At 45.1% G+C, this 20,781-nt stretch overlaps 1 protein-coding gene across 1 annotated transcript in view; it reads right to left on the bottom strand.

Moving 5' to 3' along the window:
* The window catches only part of ppfibp2b (PPFIA binding protein 2b), a 299,033-nt gene that overhangs the window by 192,588 nt on the left and 85,664 nt on the right, over window positions 1-20,781 (bottom strand). The window contains exon 2 of the mRNA XM_078220899.1: window positions 13,658-13,764. Coding sequence (XP_078077025.1) covers window positions 13,658-13,721 — 64 coding nt within the window. The 5' untranslated portion in view covers window positions 13,722-13,764. The remainder of the gene's footprint in view (window positions 1-13,657; window positions 13,765-20,781) is intronic.

The following is a 20,781-nucleotide window of genomic DNA, read 5'->3' on the forward strand; positions in this document are numbered from 1 at the left end:
GTGCGTCAGTGTTAAAGCACAGATTGCCCCGATCGAAACTGACCCCGACTGGTTTTGAAACTGGAAACAACACAAACATACCAAAATGAAAGTCAACACTGGTCAACAAAATCTAGACAAACAACAAGGTCAAACAGTACAATGACTGAAACCCCAAACTTGAATTGCAAGTCACTGGTTATCAAGCTTCGGAGTTTTAATTTTGTGATTTATCTACTGATAAAACTCTCATCGCTGCCTTTTGTTACCTCCAGGCTTGACTATTCCAGCATAAGCCTGGACAGCTTCCCACATTCTACCCTCCACTAGCTTGTCATCAACCAAAACTCTGCTGCCTGTGTCCTTACTTGCACCTAGTCTCATTAACCCCTTTACTCGCTGGCCGAGACTGCCACCCAGTCAAGCAATGCCTCAATTTTAAATTCTCAGCCTCATTTCCAAATCTCTCCAGGGTTTCGCCTCATTCTGTAACCTTCTGAAGCCCCTACCGCCATCCCAGAGCCTAACCCAGGCCTTTTCTTCATCCTTCATTTTAGTCGTTCCACCATTATTGGCTGTGTCTTCAAGTAAAGTTTATTTATTAGTTACAAGTAGGCTTACATTAACACTACAATGAAGTTACTGTGGAAAATCCTCTAGTCGCCACACTCAGGCAGCTGTTCGGGCACACCGAGGGAGAATTTAACAGGGCCACTGCACCTAATCAGCATGTCTTTCGGACTGTGGGAGGAAACCCACACAGACAGTCACCCCAGCTGGGAATGGAACCTGGGTCCCTGGCGCTGTGAGGCAGCAGTGCCAACCATTGTGCCACCGTGATGCCCAGCTACCTGGTCCTAAGATCTGGAATTGCCTCCCTAAATGTCGTCACTACTCTTTCTTCCTTTATGATGCTCCTTGAAATCTGCCTCTTGGTTTCTCATTGTTCCACAGGAGCAGGCTGAGGGTAAGGGAGCTTGTTTGTGCACTAATTTATTTAATTATTTTTCAGTTAAATTAGTGAAAAAAATCGGAGGTTTTTTTTCTAAACAGGAAATAGGCCCAGCAGCAGCCTGGGAAGATTTTGGAGGGTTTAAAAGTAGGCCGCACCTTTGAGCGGGCAGCGTCGTTAGCGGGCAGTGGAGTGAGCAGGGGACAGAGTGAGAGCTAAAAGGGCTTTGGCTCACAGGGCTTCGGCGAGGAAGGTTGTTTGTTTGCTTTTCTTCGGTTACACCCCCTTTTTGTTTTATCCCCAAAACTAAAAAGGACATGGCTGGTATGAGTGGGAGGCCAGTATACTGCATTCGGTGTGGGATGTGGGAGTTCCTGGAGACAACTTGCCTCCCGGAAGTCCATATCTGTGCCAGATGTGTGGAACTGCATCTCCTGAAGGATCGTGTAAGGGAGCTGGAGCTGAGGCTCGATGAACTCAGTTTAGTTAGGGAAAATGAGAGAGTCATAGATAAAAGTTATAGTCAGGTAGTGACACCAGGGTCTCGGAAGGAAGACACGTGGGTCACGGTTAGGAGGGGTAATAGTCAGAAGGGTGATGTGCCAGAAAGCACCCCAGTGGCAGTCTCCCATAAGAGAAAGGGATGGGCAACAGATGGGAGAAGGGAAGGGAGTGAGCAGTCTGTGGAGGGATCCCCTGTGGTTGTCCCCCTCCACAATAGGTATATTGTTTTGGATTCTGTGGAGGGGGATGACCCTCCAGGGGTAAGCCACGAGGACCAGATCGCCTCCACGGAGACAGGCTCAGGGGTCCGGAAGGGAAAGAAGGGGTTTAGGAGAGCGATAGTTGTGGGGGACGCAATAGTTAGAGGCACGGACAGGCGCTTCTGTGGGACTGAACGAGAATCCAGGATGGTAGTCTGCCTCCCTGGTGCCGGGGTACTGGATGTCTCCGAGAGGGTAGGAAGCATATTTAAAAAGGAAGGTAGTCAAACGGATGTGATTGTACACATTGGGGGAAATGATGTAGGTAGGAAGAGCAGGGGGGGTCATACGAGAGAAATTCAGGGAGTTGGGTGCTAGGCTAAAAAGTAAGACCTCCAGTGTAGCAATCTCTGGACTGCTCCCGGTGCCTAGTGCAAGTGAGGCTCGGAACAGGGAGATTCTACAGTTGAACGCGTGGCTAAAGGACTGGTGCAAGAGGGAGGGTTTTAAATTCATAGATAACTGGGAAATCTTCAAGTCAGGATGGCAACTGTACAGAAAGGATGGGTTACACCTTAACTGGAAGGGAGCAAATATCCTGGCTGGGAGTTTTGCTCGAGTGTTTCGGCAGGATTTAAACTAGTGTGGCAGGGGGGTGGGGAACAAAACAGGAGGTCAGTAAATACTGAGGCTGGGGTCGAGCTGGGGGCCAGGGCAAGGCTAGCTAAGAAGAGGAGCACTCTGGAGGAGGAGGACCTGACTGGGCCTGGAGGTCTGGAGTGCATCTGCTTCAATGCGAGGAGTGTAACGGGTAAAACAGACGAACTTAGGGCCTTAATGCTTGTGCGGAATTTGGATGTGGTTGCGGTGACGGAAACTTGGTTAAAAGGACAGGACTGGCAGCTGAATATTCCGGGGTATAAGTGTTTTAGGCGAGACAGAGGAGGGGCTAAAAAAGGTGGGGGAGTAGCGATATTAGTTAAGGAGCATATTACCGCGGTGCAGAGGGTAGACAACTTAGAGGGGTCATGTACTGAGTCGCTGTGGGTGGAACTCAGAAACAGGAAGGGTGCAGTCACTATGCTGGGGGTGTACTACAGACCACCCAACAGCCCACAGGAAGTGGAGGAAAGGATATGTCAGGAGATTCTGGATAGGTGCAGAAAAAATAGGGTTGTTGTAGTGGGGGACTTTAATTTCCCTGGCACAGACTGGAAAGTGCTTAGAGCTGGGGGACCGGACGGGGAGGAATTTGTAAAATGCGTACTGGAAGGTTCTTTGGAACAGTATGTAGATAGCCCGACTAGAGAGGGGGCTATACTGGACCTAGTTCTGGGAAATGAGCCCGGTCAGGTCGTCAAAGTTTCGGTAGGGGAACATGTGGCAAATAGTGACCACAACTCTGTTAACTTTAGGATAGTAATGGACAAGGATGAGTGCTGTCCTACGGGCAGGGTGCTAAATTGGGGGAAGGCTGACTATAGCCGGATTAGGCAGGAATTGGTGGATGTTGATTGGGAGAGGATGTTCGAGGGTAAGTCCGCGTCTGGCATGTGGGAGTCTTTTAAGGAACTATTGATAAGGCTGCAGGATAGGCATGTGCCTGTAAAAAGGAAAGATAGGAAAGGTAGGATTCGAGAGCCGTGGATAACCAGGGAAATTGAGGATCTGATTAAAATGAAAAGGGAGGCGTACGTTAAGTCCAGGCAACTGAAAACAGATGGAGCTCTGGAGGAATACAGAGAGAGTAGGAAAGATCTCAAACGGGGAGTTAGAAGGGCAAAAAGAGGGCACGAGATGTTCTTGGCAGGCAGGATTAAGGAGAATCCTAAGGCATTCTATTCATACGTTAGGAACAAAAGAGTTGTCAGGGAGAAAATCGGACCTCTCAGGGACAAAGGAGGGGAATTATGCTTAGAACCCAAGGGAATAGGGGAGATCCTAAATGAATACTTTGCATCGGTATTCACGAAGGAGAGGGGCGTGTTAACCGGGAGTGTCTCGGAGGGAGGTGTTGACCCGTTAGAGAAAATCTCCATTACGAGAGAGGAAGTGTTAGGTTTTTTAGGGAACATTAAAACTGACAAAGCCCCAGGGCCTGATGGCATCTATCCTCGACTGCTCAGGGAGACGAGAGAGGAAATTGCTGGGCCTCTGACGGAAATCTTTGTCGCTTCTTTGGACACGGGTGAGGTCCCTGAGGATTGGAGGATAGCGAATGTGGTCCCGTTGTTTAAGAAGGGTAGCAGGGATAACCCAGGAAATTATAGGCCGGTGAGCTTGACGTCCGTGGTAGGGAAGTTGTTGGAGAGGATTCTTAGAGACAGGATGTATGTGCATTTAGAACGGAACAATCTCATTAGTGACAGACAGCATGGTTTTGTAAGAGGGAGGTCGTGCCTTACAAATTTGGTGGAGTTTTTTGAGGAAGTGACAAAAACGGTTGATGAAGGAAGGGCCGTGGATGTCGTCTATATGGATTTCAGTAAGGCATTTGACAAAGTCCCACATGGCAGGTTGGTTAAGAAGGTTAAGGCTCATGGGATACAAGGAGAAGTGGCTCGATGGGTGGAGAACTGGCTTGGCCATAGGAGACAGAGGGTAGTGGTCGAAGGGTCTTTTTCCGGCTGGAGGTCTGTGACCAGTGGTGTTCCGCAGGGCTCTGTACTGGGACCTCTGCTATTTGTGATATATATAAATGATTTGGAAGAAGGTGTAACTGGTGTAATCAGCAAGTTTGCGGATGACACAAAGATGGCTGGAATTGCGGATAGCGAAGAGCATTGTCGGGCAATACAGCAGGATATAGATAGGCTGGAAAATTGGGCGGAGAGGTGGCAGATGGAATTTAATCCGGATAAATGCGAAGTGATGCATTTTGGAAGAAATAATGTAGGGAGGAGTTATGCAATAAATGGCAGAGTCATCAGGAGTATAGAAACACAGAGGGATCTAGGTGTTCAAGTCCACAAATCCTTGAAGGTGGCAACACAGGTGGAGAAGGTGGTGAAGAAGGCATATGGTATGCTTGCCTTTATAGGACGGGGTATAGAGTATAAAAGCTGGAGTCTGATGATGCAGCTGTATAGAACGCTGGTTAGGCCGCATTTGGAGTACTGCGTCCAGTTCTGGTCGCCGCACCATCAGAAGGACGTGGAGGCATTGGAGAGAGTGCAGAGAAGGTTTACCAGGATGTTGCCTGGTATGGAGGGTCTTAGCTATGAGGAGAGATTGGGTAGACTGGGGTTGTTCTCCTTGGAAAGACGGAGAATGAGGGGAGATCTAATAGAGGTATACAAGATTATGAAGGGTATAGATAGGGTGAACAGTGGGAAGCTTTTTCCCAGGTCGGAGGTGACGATCACGAGGGGTCACGGGCTCAAGCTGAGAGGGGCGAAGTATAACTCAGACATCAGAGGGACGTTTTTTACACAGAGGGTGGTGGGGGCCTGGAATGCGCTGCCAAGTAGGGTGGTGGAGGCAGGCACGCTGACATCGTTTAAGACTTACCTGGATAGTCACATGAGCAGCCTGGGAATGGAGGGATACAAACGATTGGTCTAGTTGGACCAAGGAGTGGCACAGGCTTGGAGGGCCGAAAGGCCTGTTTCCTGTGCTGTACTGTTCTTTGTTCTTTGTTCTTTGGTCATCAGTCTTAATATTTCTTGTGGGTTTGTTGTCATTTTTTTAATATAATGCTCCTGTGAAGCACTTTTGGACATCCTACAATGGTAGGAAGGTTATATAGATAAAAGTTCCAGTCGGCTGGCAAGCGGCAGATAAGAAAGTGAAAAATAGGAAATCGCCGCACCCAAACCCATACAAATAAGGAGTAGGCCACTCGGTCCTTCAAGCCTGCTTCTTCATTCAATAAGATCATGGCTGATTTAACTGCAATCTCAACCCCACATTCCTGCCAACCCCCAATAACCTTTCATCTCTTTGTTAATCCAGAACATACCTAGCTCTGCCTAAACATATTCAAAGACTCTGCTTCCCACTGCCTTTTGAGGAAGAGAGTTTCAAAAGCTCATGACCCTTGGAGAGAAAAAAACAATTCTCATCTCTGTCCTAAATGAGTGAACTGTATTTTTAAACAGTGACCCCCGGTTCTAGATTCTCTGACAAGAGGAAACTTCCTCTCAACATCCTGCCAACACCCCTCAGGCTCTTAAATGTTTCGATCAAGTTGCCTCTTACTTCTAAAGTCCAGTGGATACAAAGCCAATCTCTCCAACCTTTCTTCATACGACAACCTGCTCATTTCAGGTATTAGTCTGGTAAAACTTCCCTGAACTGCTTCTAATGCATTTACAGCCTCCCTTAAATAAGGAGACCAATCCTGTACACGGTACGACAGATGTGGTCTAACCAGTGCCCTGTACAACTGAAGCATTACCTCCCTACTTTTGTAATCAATTCCACTCCCAATAAACAACAACATTCTATTAGCTTTCCTAATTACTCCCCTTATCTGTATACTAGCCTTTTGTGATTCATGCACTAAGACACCCAGACCCCTCTGCGCCTCAGAACTCTGTAATCTCTCGCCATTTAATAAGCTTCATTTTTATTTTTCCTGCCAAAATGGACAATATCACATTTGCCCACATTATACTCCATTTGCCAGAGCTTTACTCACTCACTGAACCTATGTCCTTTTGGAGCCTTCTTACATCCTCTTCACAATTTACTTTCCTACCTATCTGCGTCATCAGCAAATTTAGCAACCATATGTTTGGTCCATTCATCCATGTCATTTATATAAATTGTACAAGGTTGAGGCCCCAGCACTGATCCCTGTGGAACACTACTCGTTACACCCTGCCAACCAGAGAAAGACCCATTTGCCAAGTCTGATTCCTGTTAGCTAGCCAATCTTCAATTCATGCCAATATGTTACCCGACACCATGAGTTTTTATTTTATGCAATAACCGTTGACGTGCTATCAAATGCTTTCTGGAAACTGAAATACAGCGCATCCACTGGTTCCCCTTTAACCACAGCACATGTGACTCCTTCAAATAAATCTAATAAATTGGTTAAATATGATTTCCCTTTCACACTCCTGACACTCCTCACATTTACCGGGGCTCCAAAACATAATGCAGGCATGGAAGGTTTCAACGTTGGTCCTGGTTGTTTCTGTAAAATTAAACCAGAAACTGGGCGGCGTGGACAAGTTGAGCCGAAGGGCCTGTTTCCATGCTGTAAACATCCATGACTCTATGAACTCCTGCCGCAGCAAGAAAATCATTGGGATTCCCAGCAGGAGGTTGGCACTCCAAGAGGGTCGGATATACAAGCAGCAGAATTTGGAACGAAGAGTCATCTCCCTGGATGAGGTCCTTTTAAAGCTGCCAGATTGGAAATGAATCTAGATTCCTGTTAGGGGGGGGGGATCCGTCTACTTCACAACGATCTGTTATCTAATTTAATTTTCACAAAAGAGTTGCTGTGCTGTCTTATTTAAATTGCTTAAAATGAATGGAGTACTCAAATTTTTCTAATCCGAAAACAATTTTGGATCAGCAGAAGTCGATTGTATCTCTGAGTTTTGATCCTTTCATGACCTCAGGAAGTGCTTTACGGCCAATGAGGTGCAGTCACCATTGTGGCATAGGGAATGTGGTCGACAATTTGTGGACAGTAAAATCCCACAAACAGCCATGTAACAATAACCAGATAAGACATTATTTCTCAATCAGCATGACAATAAAGAATGGTCAGGACACAGGAGATCTCCCCTGCTCACCTACAGGGTCTTTCACATCCACCTGAAGGAGATGACCAAGGCCTCGGTTTAACATCTCATCTGAAAGCTCCCTCTGTACTGCGTTAGGAATGCCAGTCTCTGGAGCGGGGTTTGAACCTTTTGAATAGTGTGCCAGAGTGAGGGAAATTGGCAACATTCATTTTCTGGCATGTCTTTTCTATTTGCAGATCGCAAGTCACAAGTAAAATTGAGGAAGCTTTGAACCCGACAAGCCTCCCCAGTTCATGAATTTGCCACTGCCAAGAGTCAGCTAATAGAGGCTAACCTCCCCTTTGCTAACTCCTCACTGACAATGTGCAATCAGTAAGGATGATACCAGGACTGAGAATTTATACCAATCAGGGAAAACTGAATCAGATGGGATCATGCCTCTGTAAAAGACGAGTCTCAAGGGTGATCTGATAAAGATCTTTAAAATTATTTAGGGGTTTAAAAATGTGTGACAGTGCAGAAGGAGGCTACTTGGTCCATCGTGCCTGCATCGGCTCTCCAAATGAGCAACATGGCTTAGTGCCATTCTCGTTGCTTTTCCCAGTACCCCTGCACATTGTTTCTATTCAAGTAATCATCTAATGCCCTCTTGAATGCCTCAGTTGAAACTTGCCTCCACCACATTTCCAGGCAGTGCATTCCAGACCCGAACCACTTGTGTGAAAAGATTTCTTCTCATGTCACATTTACAAATCACTTTAAATCTGGGTCCTCTCATTCTTGATCTTTTTATGAGTGGGAACAGTTTATCCCCCATCTACTCTGTCCAACCCCCTCATGATTTTGAACATCTCTATCAAATCTCCTCTTAGCCTTCTGGTCTCCAAGGAGAACAGTCTCAATCTCTCCAATCCAACCTCATAAACTGAAGCTTTAATCTCTGGAACAATTCTTGTAAACCTCTCTGCACTCTCTTCAATATGTTCACATACTTCCTAAAGCGTGGTGATCAGAACTGTACACAATATTACAGCTGAGGTCTAACGAGTGTTTGATGGGATAGATAACAACTTATGTTTATATGGCACTTTTAGCATAATAAAACATCCCCAAGTTATTTCACATTATAAAATCAAACGACACATAAGCCACATTAGGTCAGGTGACCAAATGCTTGATCAACGATGTACATTGTAAGGAGTGACTTTGAGGAGGAAAGTGAGGTAGAGTGTCAGAGAAGTTTATGGAGGAGATTCCAGTGTTCAGGGCTTCTATAGCTGAAGACACGGCCACCAATGTGGAGAATCTAAAATGGCCGATGTTCAAGAGGCCAGAATCAGAAAAGCACTGATATCTGAGAGGATTCTGGAGCTTTAGGAGATTACAGACATAGGGAGGGATGAAACCAAAATTAGATTTAAAAACAAGACTGAGAATTTTAAAACTTGGGACATTGCTTGTCCAGAGGGGTAGCCCAGTGGTTAGCACTGCTGCCTCACAGCTCCAGGGATCTGGGTTCGATTCCCGGCTTGGGTCACTGTCTGTGTGGAGTTTGCACGTTCTCCCTGTATCTGCGTGGGTTTCCTCCGGATGCTCCAGTTTCCTCCCACAGTCCAAAGATGTGCGGGTTAGGAGCATTGGCCATGCTAAATTGACCCTTAATGTCCCAGGATGCATAGGTTAGAGGGATTAGCAGGGTAAATATGTGGGGTTACGGGGATAGGGCTGGGGTGGGATTGTGATCGGTGCAGACTCGATGGGCCTAATGGTCTCCTTCTGCACTGTAGGGATTCTGTGATTCTATGAAGTCAATGTTGCTCAGTGAGTGAAGGGGAGAAAGTGGATTGGGACCTTGAGCAAGTTAAGACACAGGCAATAGAGTTCTAAATTATCTCAATTTTATGTAGACAGAGAAGATATTTTCCCTCATGGAACCAGAACTTGGGCCATAAATATAAGATAGTCACTAATAAATTATTAAATCACTAACAGACGGCACAGTGGTTAGCACTGCTGCCTCATAGCGCCAGGGGCCTGGGTTCGATTCCAGCCTCGGTTCACTGTCTATGTGGAGTTTACACGTTCTCTCTGTGGCTGCATGGGTTTCCTCTGGGTGCACCGGTTTCCTCCCACACTGAAGTGCGGGTTAGATTGATTGGCCATGCTAAATTGCCCCTTAGTGTCAGGGGGATTAGGGTAAAAACATGGGGTAATGGGGATAGGGTGGGATTTTTGTCGGTGCAGACGATGGGCCGAAAGGCCTCCTTCTGCCCTGCTGGGATTCCATGATTCTATAAATCCAATAGGGAATTCATATTTTTACATAAAAAGTGGTGAGAATATGTTAGAACGTGGAGTAGTTGAGGTGAATACTATCAGTACATTTAAGGGGAAGCTCTTGAAATGAGGAAGGAGACAGGAATATTGCAGGATAAAATCATAAAATGGGATGAGGAAGGGTGGGAGGAGACTTGAGTGGAGCATTGGTTTTGACCAATTGGGCTGAATAGCCTGCTCCTGTGATGCACTTTCCCCATAAAAGAATGAGTCACAGACCTGTCATGGCTCACCTTCTCCAGAGCCAACTGGTTTGCAGACGCAAAAAGGTGTTGCAGAGGGTGCTTACTGAGGCGTTAAATTGTTTTGCTTCTACGTCCACCGTGCATTGCCTGGGGAGACTCTGCCTACCTTACTGCCCATAAAAGTTCTGGTATGTTTGTACTTAACCTGTAAAACTATTGCAGACACAACTTCAAATTTCCCCAAATAAAGGGGCCCGACATTATATACTGTATTGTAAAATAGGAGATCCATATATATTTTGTAAAGGGAAAGTTCTGTCACAGTACAGGAGAATACACAGATATCTGGTTAGGTGCATTTGGCCGTGCTAAATTCTCCCTCAGTGTACCCAAAGAGTGCAGCGATTGGGGATTTTCACAGTAACTTCGTTGCAGTGTTAATGTAAGCCTACTTGTGACACTAATAAATAAACTTTAAACCCTTGCCACTCATCAACAACAATATGGCTGCTCACACAATGCGTCCCACGTGTTTGTAGAAACATAGAACGAGTGATACAGCACAGGAGGTTAATTGGACTATAACTATGAGAAAAGCTATCCAATTTGGTTCCAATTCCTTCCTCCCCGCCCCTTCCCCCGCTCTTCCATTGCAAATGTTTTCCAATCGCCCTTTCGAATATTGTGATTTGAAGCAGATTCAATCGCTCTATCAGGCCCGTGTTTTCCAGATCCAATTCCTCACAGCTTTCAAAAGAAAAACCCTTCATCTCCTGTCTAGTTCTTTTACCTTAACCCCGTATCCTGTGGTTACGGATCATGCTGACAGTTTCTCCCCATTTACCACTATGTACTAAATAGTAGAGGGAAGGTTGCCCAAGGAACCAGGTCTTAAGCCCTTTCTTCTTCAGAAACCTATTTAGTTTTGTAGAATACCGTGTTCTGCCAGGACCATCAATGAAATATTCCTTTAATGTAAATCAGTGTAATGCCACAGGGCAACATTTTTCAACTCCTTCTCCGAAGGAGACCCCGGCAAATATTGACACACTTCCGAGGCCTCACATCACCCTTTGTCCAATCTTCTAAAAGACTACGGCCCACTACCCAACGGAAAACGATGCTGAAAACACATAGAGACGGAAACAAAGCACAGTGAGGCATCACGTACGGGATTCGGATCACCTTGGGGAGCCCGGTTTCAAGACATGAACTTTAAACGGGAGTCACGGCACATGCTCAGAAACAACCCCTTTCGTCCATTCAGCACCAGCGAATCATTGCCATGGTTTCCAAGGTCACACTAGGCCCATGATCTAACTTTCTACACAAACTGTATACATGGGCTGTATAAGCAAACATAAGCCAATTCAAACATGACCCACTCAGAGGTTAGCTTCACAAGCCTCCGAGAAATCTGCGCTCCTTCAATTCTAATCATTTGCAGATCTCTCTCCTCCTCCTCCACTCCCCCCCTGCCCCCATTCCATTTGCTCTAATCATTGGCAGTAGTGCCTTCAGCCATCCCGAGTGAAAGCCCTGGAATTCCCTTCAGAACTCTTTCTGTCCCCTTTACGATGCTCCTTAAAATATATGTCTTTGACCAAGCCTTTGGTGCCCTGTCCTCATGTGGCAAGGTATCATAGAAACCCTACAGTGCAGAAGGAGGCCATTCGGCCCATCGAGTCTGCACCAACCACAATCCCACCCAGGCCCTACCCCCACATATTTACCCGCTAATCCCTCTAACCTACGCATCTCAGGACTCTAAGGGGCAATTTTTAACCTGGCCAATCAACCTAACCTGCACATCTTTGGACTGTGGGAGGAAACCGGAGCACCCGGAGGAAACCCACGCAGACACGAGGAGAATGTGCAAACTCCACACAGACAGTGACCCGAGCCGGGAATCGAACCCGGGACCCTGGAGCTGTGAAGCAGCAGTGCTAACCACTGTGCTACCGTGCCGCCCCAAAACATTTGTGGGGCTCGTCCGGGACGAGCATTTATATTGCATCTTTAATCTAGTGAAACTTCCGAAGGCACTTCACAGGAGCATTATCAAACAAATTTTGACCGAGCCAGACAAGAAGATATTGTGCAGGTGGCCAACACTTGATCATAGTGATCGATTTTAAGAAGAATCTTAAAGAAGAAATGGATAAAAAGTATTAAAAAGGCCCATTCTGTTTTCTCAGGTAGATGGAAGAGATCTTATTATACTATTGGTGTGAGCGTGCGTGCATGCATGCTGGTATGGGTGATGATAGTACTGTCTTGGTCAGCATTTATCTCCTTGCACACATTTTACTACTAAAGAATAGGATTACTTGATTTTATTTGATTTATTGTCACATGTATTAGTACACAGTGAGAAGTATTGTTTCTTGCATGCTATGCAGACTAAGCGTACCGTTCATAAAGAAGGAAAGGAGATAATGCAGAATGTAGTGTTACAGTCATAGCTAGGGTGTAGAGAAAGATCAACTTAGTGCAAGGTAGGTCCATTCAAAAGTCTGATGGCAGCAGGGTAGAAGCTGTTTTTGAGTCAGTTGGCACATATCCCCAGACTTTTGTTTTTTTTTTCGACGGAAGATGATGGAAAATAGTATGTCTGGGGTGCGTGAGGTCCTTAATTATGCTGGCTGCTTTGCCGAGGCAGCGGGAAGTGTAGACAGAGTCAATGGATGGCAGGCTGGTTTGAGTGATGGTCTGAGCTTTGTTCACGACCCTTTGTAGTTTCTTGCGGTCTTGGACAGAGCAGGAGCCATATCCAGCTGTGATACAACCAGAAAGAATGCTTTCTATGGTGCATCTGTAAAAGTTGGAGTCATAGCGGAAATGCCAAATTTCCTGAGTCTTCTGAGAAAGTAGAGGCGTTTGTTGGGCTTTCTTAACTATAGTGTCAGCATGGGGGACCAGGACAGGTCGTGGGTGATCTGGACACCTAAAAACTTGAAGCTCTTGACCATTTCTACTTCGTCCCGATTGATGCAGACAGGGGTATGTCCTCCACTACGCTTCCTGAAGTCGATGACAATCTCCTTCGTTTTGTTGACATTGAGGGAGAGGTTAATGTCGTTGCACCAGTTCACCAGATTCTCTATCTCATTCTTGTACTCTGTCTTGTCATTGTTTGAGATCCGACCCGCTACGTTGGTGTCATCAGCAAACTTGAAAATCGAGTTGGAGGGAAATTTGGCCACACGGTCATAGGTGTAAAAGTATAGTAGGAAGCTGAGAACACAGCCTTGAGGGGCACTGGTGGTGAGGATGATCATGGAGGGGGTGCCGGTGATTTTATATGCCTTCATCTTGTAGCCTGTTACATCTTGCAGACCTTGCCATAATCGACGGGGGTTGGTGTTGCTAGCCTGAGACTCTAGCTTGGTCCGGTACTGTCTTTTGGCATCTTTGATGGATCTACTTAGATCATATCTGGCTTTCTTGTATAGGTCAGTGTCGCCTGACCTGAACGCATTAGACCTGGACTTCAGCAAGCAGTGGATATCCCTGTTCATCTATGGTTTCCGGTTGGGAAACACGTGGATTTGCTTCTTTGGCACACAGTCTTCTACACACTTACTAATGAAGTCAGTTACGTCAGTAGTGGCTTACTCTCAGGCTTGTCGCAATGGTCATTATCGCATTTGTGGGAGCTTGCTGTGTGTGAATTGGCTGCTATCTTTTCTACATTACAACATTATTTCAAAAGTATGTAACTGATGCTCTGAGGTTGTGGAAGACACTACAGAAACACAAACCATCACTTTTCTCCAATCAGATGCTTACCTGCTATGATGTCGTCCATTTGCTCCAGAGCTGCTTCAAGCATGTGACTGGCATCGGAAGCCATGTTGATGGGCAGCTATACTTAATTAGCCCCGTTAGGAGCGTTGCTGTAAAAAAACAAAGTGGAGTTCAAGTTATTCAGATTGTTTTTATTTTCTGCGATAGCATCAGTAAGTTAGTAAAATATCACAGGGTATTTCATAGGAGTGATCAAACAAAATTTGACTATGAACTAATTTAGGAGATATTAGGACAAACAACTAGAAACTTAGTCAAAGAGGTAAAGTTCCCAACTGTGATTCAATGCATTCCTTTCACTGCATGTTTTGCCCTCATGTTCCACCCATTAGATGGCCAACACATCCATCCCACTGCCTTGTGTTAGCGCGAGTGGGCGAATACGACCACTACGGACCCAGAGTCAGGTTCAACAATGGCACAGCTTTATTGCTTTACGTCGACGGAGGTATAATCAGGACATACGTACAATAACAGTCCCGAAGGTACTCTGAAGACCCGCCAAAACGGGTTATAGTTATAGTCATATTCTGTAGTTGATGTGTAAATGGTTTGTTTATGGTTTTCTGCTATGGTCATCCTGTTTAATGGGTTTTTAGGTGCGGAGTTGATGTGTTAAGTCTGGTGATTGCCCAGTCTAGGGAGATGAGAATTGTCTGAGATCTCCGGAGTTTCTTATACAATAGGTGTTTAATTGGATATCAGGAAGTCTTCCAAGTCTAGGAGACCTTCTGAGGTGTTTGATAAGGGCTTCCTGATATCCTTGGAGCCAATTTAATTAAATGGAAGGGTATGCTAATGTGAGTTCCTGAGTCCTTTTGTCAGCCTTGTTTCTGCGTTTTAAAAGACCTGCTTGTCTGTTCACACTTTGTGCCTGGGTGCTGCTTTGTCCGGTTTCATTTATTTGATTTTATTCTAAGAAATATTTAATCTAAGGAATCACAGAAATTTGTGTCCGCTTACACTTGCTACGCCAATTGGAAAGCAAAAAGACTTGTTACTCAATTGGGTGATGTTTGGCCATCAGTCAAACACTCCCCCAACCCCCACTCACCATTTTCAATTCTTTTACATCTGGTAAATGGCCAAAGAAAATGGAGGAGTGCAGAGATCCCAGGTGCTTGTCGGAGGATGCTAAGATAGGGAGGGCTGAGGCCACGGAAGAATTTGAAAATAAGGATAAGAATTTAAAATTGAGCTGTTGCTTAACTGAGAGCCAGTGTAGGTCAGCAAGTACAGAAGTGACGGGGGAATAGGAGTTGGTGCGAGTTCAGATCCAGCAGCAGTCTCGGATGAGCTTAAGTTTACGTGGGATGGATGATGAGAGGTCAGGAAGGAGAGCATTGGAATAGTTAAGTCTCGAGGTAACAAAGGCATGGGGAAAGAGTTTCAGCAGCAGCTGATCTAAGACAAGGCTGACTTGAGTAATGTTACATAGATAGCAGTAGGCGGTCTTAGTGATGGTTATACGGTCAGGAGCCCGAGATCAAATATGACACCAAGGTTGCAAACAGTCTGGTTCAGCTTCAGGCCATTGCCAAAGATAGGGACAAAATTGGTAGAGACAAGAGTTTGGAGCAAAGACCAAACTCTTTAGTCTTCCCAGTGTTGAATTGGAGGAAATTTCTGCTTATTCAGTACTGAATGTCAGACAAGCAATCTGATCATTTAGAGACAGTGAAGGGATTTAAATAGGTGGTGGTGAGGGAGAGTTGGGTCATCAGCGTACACGTGGAGACTGGTGCGTTTTCAGATTCTGTCACCAAAAGGTAGCATGTGGATGAGAAAGAGGAGGGGCTAAGGGTAGACCCTTGGGGACAACAGAGGTAACATTGCGGGAGAAGGAAGAGAAGCAATTCAAGTGATGCTCTGGCCTTAATTAGATAAAAATGGAACCATGTCAAGCTGTCACATCCAGAGAAGCGGTGCAGGAGGCTGGTACAGGCAACTGTGTTGGGGCTGCAGACAGGCCAATAGTTTACTGTGGTCATTGCCACACAGAATGTCATCTGTGACTTTGAGAAGAACTGGTTTGGAGTTCTAGCAGGGGGTGGAAATCTGATTGAAGGGATTCAAACATGGAGTTGTGGGAATGTTGGTCACATAGGTGGGAGGTGACAGCACATTCAGAAACTTGGGAGAAGAAAAGGGAAGTTGGAAATGGGGTGTTAGTTTGCAAAGAGGGATGCATCAAGGGCTTTTTTTGTTGTGGAAAGGAGCGATGAGGACAGATTTGAAGGGTGGGAGGACAGTACCCGATAAGAACAACTGGTTAAAATATTGGCTAATACAGAGACCATTGCCGAGGCCCGCTTTCAACTCCAGATTTATTAATTCATTGAATTTAAATTCCACCAACTGCTGTTACAGGATTTGAACCCATGTCCTCAGACCATCAACCTGGGCCTCAGCCCTTTGGCACCAGCACTGCACCACTATCTCCTTGTAGGCAGGTCAGGCAGCATCTCTGGATAGAGAATGAGTTAACGTTTCAGGGCAATGACCTTTCAAGGCATTAGTTGCTTACGTTTAATTCATTTATGGAATGTGGGCATCACTGGCTAGTCCAGCATTTATTGTCCACTCCTATTTGCCCATGAGAAGGTGGTGCTGTGCTGCCTTCTTGAACCGCTGCAGTCCCTGAAGTGTAGGTACACCCACGGTGCTCTTTGGGATGGAGTTCCAAGATTCTAACCCAGTGACATATTTCTAAGGCAGGATAGTGAGTGATTTGGAGGGGAACCTCCAAGTTCCCAGGTATCTGCTGCTCTTGTCCTTCTCAGATGGTAGTGGATTTGGAAAGTCCTGCCTAAGGAACCTTGGCGAGTTCCTGCAGTGCCTCTTGTAGATGGTACACACTACTGTGCGGAACAGGCTGGATGGAGTAGGAGATCTTTTTTTCCCTGTCATTGTAAGTATGCTAGCCTAATTTAGTGTGGATGGGGTGGTGGCTGTGGAGGACAAGGGCGATGATTATCAGTGAAAAGACCTCCCTCTTTGGCAGTAGAATAATATACTTGTCCAAACTCCTCTGCATGCAACAACAAGGTGCACTGAATGTGTAAGGTTGACACGTCAAGAGCAAGGGAGTGGGGCTAATTGGATGCTATATGGGTCAAATTACCTCCTCCTGTGCAGTATCATTTTACGAGGAAATGATTTGTTGGCAGAAAGATTTATAGTTCTAGTGCTGTAATAATGAATGTCAACCCAGTATTATTGCAAAATGGATTTATCAGTTTAAATATTACTTTTAGTTTCAGCAAGCGTGTTTTTGTACTAAGTGCAATCAACTGGAAGTAGAAAACTACAGAACCAGGTTCTCGGATCAGATAACAAAGGAATATTTCAAGCTGTCACTCTCCAAAATGCAAACTCTACACAAACGCATATCTGAATTTTTGAAACAATGGGTGTTGACAGTTTGTACAGTCACTAACAGACTGACAATAGTACTCAAAACGGGCAAATAGACAGTCGCTGACATTGCACTGCCAATGTAGTGTGAGTGTTTAACTATTCACCGCGTACACATCCATCATAACTCTATAAAATAATGAGGGGCATAGACAAGGTAGATCGTCAATATCTTTTCCCAAAGTTAGGGGAGTCTAAAACTGGAGGGCATAGGTTTAAGGTGAGAGGGGAGAGATACAAAAGTGTCCAGAGGGGCAATTTTTTCACAGAGGGTGGTGAGTGTCTGGAACAAGCTGCCAGAGGTAGTAGTAGAGGTGGGTACAATTTTGACTTTTAAAAAGCATTTAGATAGTTACATGGGTATAGAGGGATATGGGCCAAATGCGGGCAATTGGGATTAGCTTAGGGGGTTTTTAAAAAAAAGGGCAGCATGGACAAGTTGGGCTGAAGGGCCTGTTTCCATGCTGTAAACCTCGATGACTCTATAACTCATTGCAAGGCATGATAGTTTCATGTCCGATCAGACTGCCATTTACATGTAGATCACACTTTCTGCAAAACACCTGAATAAAAACAAAACAATTCAAAGCTGATTGCATCATTCTTTTTTTTTCCCCCTCACATTCATTTATTGGCCAAAATCTTCCATCCTTCTACGCGGCTGGTATTTCTGATGCTGCCAACAGCGAATGGAGTTTTGGCCGGAATGTCAAATTTTCTGTTCTCGCTCACAATGGGTTCCACCACAGATAACACCGAGGAATCCTGTCCTTGGGATGCGAGTTTACAATATATCCCCATTGCTCTGCCTCCCAGAAGTCATCGACTTCAGGAAGCATAGTGGAGAACATGCCCCTGTCTAGGTCAGCGGGGAAGTAGTAGAAATGTTCAAGAGCTTCAAGTTTTTAGGTGTCCAGATCACCAACAACCTGTCCTGGTCCCCCCATGTGGACACATAGTTAAGAAAAGCCACCAACGCCTCTACCTTCTCAGGAGGCTAGGGAAATTTGGCATGTCTGCTACAACTCTCACCAACTTTTACAGATGCACCACAGAAAGCATTCTTTCTGGTTGTATCACAGTTTAGTATGGCTCCTGCTCTGCCCAAGACCGCAAGAAACTACAAAGTGTTGTGAATGTAGCCCAATCCATCATGCAAACCAGCCTTCTTATTCATTGAATCTGTCTACACTTCCTGCTGCCTTGGAAAAGCAGCAGCATAATCAAGGACCCTACGCACCCCGGACATTCTCTCTTCCACCTTCTTGCGTTGGAAAAAAGATACAAAAGTCTGAGGTCACGTACCAACCGACTCAAGAACAGCTTCTTCCCTGCTGCCTTTTGAATGGACCTACCTTGCATTAAGTTGCACTAAGCCGATCTTTCTCTACACCCCAGCTATAACTGTAACACTACATTCTGCACTCTCTCCATTCCTTCTCTATGAACGGTATGCTTTGTCTGTATAACGCGCAAGAAACAATACTTTTCATTGTCGACAATACATGTGAGAATAATAAATCAAATCAGAATGCACCACACCATAGCACCTTTAACACAGAAAATGTCCCAATGGGCTTCACAGGAATGTAAGCAAAAAAACTGATATTGAACCACATGGCAGGTATTAAGACAAGGGAGAGAGATAGATTTTAAGGAGCCTCTTGAAGGTTGGAGATAAGGTTGGGAAGGGAGTTTGGGCTTGACAGCAAAAGACATTGTCATTAAGAGTGAACAATTAAAATCAGGATTGCGCCAGGGCCCAGAATTGGAGGAGTGCAGTTGGAGGAATGGTAAGGATGATGTTGTGACTCTTCACATACTGTATCCTTCCAGGCTGCATCAGTGTCAGGTTAATACTGAAACCATTGACGTACTGGGAAATAAATGAAGGTATGAAGTCCAAACAGTCACAAAGCTTTGAAAGTTCCACAGTTAATCATTTAAATACACATAAAACGGCATTGTGAATACTGCAAATAGAGTCATAGAGGTTTAGAGCATGGAAACAGGCCCTTTGGCCCAACTTGTCCATGCCACCTTTTTTTTTAAAACCCCTAAGCTAATCCCAATTGCCCGCATTTGGCCCATATCCCTCTATACCCATCATTCCCATGTAACTATCTAAATGCTTTTTAAAAGACAAAATTGTACCCACCTCTACTACTACCTCTGGCAGCTTGTTCCAGACACCCACCACCCTCTGTGTGATAAAATTGCCCCTCTGGACACTTTTGTATCTCTCCCCTCTCACCTTAAACCTATGCCCTCTAGTTTTAGACTCCCCTACCTTTGGGAAAAGATATTGACTATCTACCTTGTCTGTGCCCCTCATTATTTTATAGACCTCTATCAGGTCACCCCTCAGCCTCCTACGCTCCAGAGGAAAAGGTCCCAGTCTATTCAGCCTCTTCTTATAACTCAATCCATCAAGTCCCGGTAGCATCCTAGTAAATCTTTTCTGCGCTTTTTCTAGTTTAATAATATCCTTAATAGATGGATGACACAAGATGTGGTGAAACAAAGGGACAGAAATGTTAAGGGTATCAAAGTGTTTTGCTCTTGAATGAATATTTAGTGTTTGGTCACACAACAAGTTTCAAATGCTTTCAGTTTAGCTATTTTCTAAGTCGTCTAATCAACTAAATAATTCAAGAACCGAACAATTTTAAAGAATCCATCCATAGATTGATTCCGAAAATGCGCTGAATTGCACAGTAGAGTTAAGATTGAAATTTGGTGCATTTTGTTTCAGTACACGGGCTCTGTGTAAAATCTACATACTTTGTCAAAGAATAGGATATTCTCGTGGTTAACACACTCAACCTCTGGGCTGCAATGTCACTGTCAAATTGAGAAATTGATTTCCAATTGACCATTGAATAACAAATGTCCTTTGGGTTGGGCATCCTCCACTCCTCCCTGGCCTTACCGACATGTCGTTTCAGTTTTGCACTATATACTTGACTCTAAATGCCCTTAGCGCAGGATAACACCAGCAAGTCGGATAAAAGCAAATGACTGCGCATGCTGGAATCTGAAACCAAAAGAGAAAACGCTGGAAAACCTCAGCAGGTCTGGCAACATCTGTAAGGAGAGAAAAGAGCTGACGTTTCGAGTCCAGGCGACCCTTTGTCAAAGCGAAAAGGCAGAGAAAATGGGAGATATTTATTCTGCAGGGTGAGGGAATGAAAGATGAGTCATAGCCACAAAAACAAGGGGAAAGGCTGCTAATGGCAACCCATAGAGAGAATAAAGGGTGAGTCATAGCCACAAAAACAAGAGGAAAGGGGAAGAAGTGTTAATGGTAGCCCATAGAGACAACAGAAGGTGTGAATGGCCAAATGGCCGAGAAGTTGAAATCAGAGGGTAAACTGTGACAGATGAAGTGGAAGGGGAGGGGGAAGATGGGTGGGAGAGAGGTAAAATTGAGAAAAAGGAGGAAAAGGGAAGTCAAGGGGGAGAAAAGATACGAAAAGGGGGGGGTGGCGATTAAATAGGGGGAGAGAGTCCCTGGGGAAAAAGAAAAATGAAGAAAGACAAGAAAGAAATAAAAGGTAGAAAACAGTTAAAAATGAAATAAGATGAAAACAAAGGGTTCGAGGTGGGGTAGAGCTAATCATCTGAAGTTGTTGAATTCGATGTTGAGACCGGAAGGCTGCAAATTGCCCAATTGAAGATGAGGTGCT

Source organism: Mustelus asterias, chromosome 9, assembly GCF_964213995.1.
Source record: "Mustelus asterias chromosome 9, sMusAst1.hap1.1, whole genome shotgun sequence".
NCBI classification, from domain to species: domain Eukaryota; kingdom Metazoa; phylum Chordata; class Chondrichthyes; order Carcharhiniformes; family Triakidae; genus Mustelus; species Mustelus asterias.